Source organism: Pundamilia nyererei, unplaced genomic scaffold (genome assembly GCF_000239375.1).
Source record: "Pundamilia nyererei isolate P.nyererei 1_Seehausen unplaced genomic scaffold, PunNye1.0 scaffold00266, whole genome shotgun sequence".
NCBI lineage: Eukaryota > Metazoa > Chordata > Actinopteri > Cichliformes > Cichlidae > Pundamilia > Pundamilia nyererei.
The window spans coordinates 133,749-135,399 of NW_005187667.1; the positions used below are offsets into that span (position 1 = coordinate 133,749).

Below are 1,651 nucleotides of genomic sequence, written 5' to 3' on the forward strand. Positions count from 1 at the left end.
TTAAAACTAACTAGCTGCCGCCATTGTTGGAAACTGAGCTGGGCCGCGCTATGAATTCTGGGATAGGTTGGGCCATGAAGGATACACCCGACCCATCCTTCAAATTTGTTGGCCGCATTTGTTGGAGTCTTCAAATTTGGACCGTCTTCGTCGTGTCGCTGTTACGTAATCGGCCTACAAATGCGGGCACAGGAGGATGCGAATTTGGACACAGCTATGATAACGGACACTGCTGCTTCTTCTTCTTCGGGGTTTAACAGCAGCTGGCATCCTTGGACATGCAGTGCTGCCATCTTCTGTTTCAGTCCGTTATTACACTCTTAAATCCTGCTACTTATTCCTGCGTCTTTTGTGATCTTACAAAGCTTCAAACGACGCGTCGACTATTAAATCAGTCGTCGACGATTTTGATGGTCGACATAATCGTGACTAGTCGACGTAATCGTGGCAGCCCTACTGTGTTTACCTATCTGTGCTCACCTGTCCGTCAGGTGCCCTGTAGCAGAGCAGACGTGTTTGCAAGCCGTCAGCTGTCTGTGGTTGAAAAGAGGAAGTTGATGCGCTTCCTGACTTCCTGTGTGGAGGAGACGGAGGAGCACCAAGGTGAGATGCCTCACCTGTCCACCTGCTGACATCATAAGGTCACTCTTACCAACATCAGATGATTGTGGGTAATGATGCACTTCCTCCCCATCCTCTAGCTTACAACGGTCGGCCATTTTTGGAGTTCCTTCGCGAGCAGCAGCTGGGCGACAACCTGCAGCACTTCCTGCTTCACTCCATTGCCATGGTGACAGAAGACACACTCACCGAGGTGGGGCTCGCCTCCACGCGCCACTTCCTGCGCTGCCTGGGTCGCTACGGCAACACTCCCTTTCTGTTTCCTGTGTACGGACTTGGAGAGATTCCCCAGTGTTTCTGCAGGTAAGAACCAGTATTACAGTACTACTGTCAGTGAGTACTACTGTGCTCAGCTAGCAGGCTACTCTGCACCCTGAGTCGCCCAAAGCTCACCTGTTGCGAGAACTGTTCGAGTTCTGATGTATTGAGTGTGACGTGGACGTGATGAAGCCACCAGAGTGACAAAGGCGGTGAGTAACAGGTTACAGGTAACCAGGTACGTCAGTCAGGTGTCCGTGGAGGATTCGAGGCGAGGATCTGAGTCTCGGCTGTGTTCTTTATTCTTCTGCAGGAGCAGCTCTGCATGATTCATGGGTCATAATAATCTTTCTTTGTCTGATGCTGGGCCTCTGTGCAGCTGCTTTAGCCCACTTCATTCTAATTGGACAGCTTCTGGAAGCCTGCAGAGGGGCAGCAGCCTGTGCTTGGTGGTTCATGAGCTGATTTTACTTGTGTGATTATTTTAGTTTCATTTTTTTTTTCCAGATGGAAACAGATGCTGAGCGGGCTCAGAAAAAGGTCAAAGGTCATGTGACAGATGGTAAATGGCCTGTATTTATATAGCGCTTTACTAGTCCCTAAGGACCCCAAAGCGCTTTACATATCCAGTCACACACACATTCACACACAGGTGATGGCAGCTACATTGTAGCCACACCCACCCTGGGGCGCACTGACAGAGGCGAGGCTGCCGGACACTGGCGCCACCGGGCCCTCTGACCACCACCAGTAGGCAACGGGTGAAGTGTCT

The 1,651-nt window shown here is 50.9% G+C and overlaps 1 protein-coding gene across 1 annotated transcript in view; it reads left to right on the plus strand.

Moving 5' to 3' along the window:
- The window catches only part of chm (CHM Rab escort protein), a 17,838-nt gene that overhangs the window by 6,119 nt on the left and 10,068 nt on the right, over positions 1–1,651 (plus strand). The window contains exons 9-10 of the mRNA XM_013915188.1: positions 492–603; positions 702–924. Of these exons, the coding sequence (XP_013770642.1) occupies positions 492–603; positions 702–924 (335 nt within the window). The remainder of the gene's footprint in view (positions 1–491; positions 604–701; positions 925–1,651) is intronic.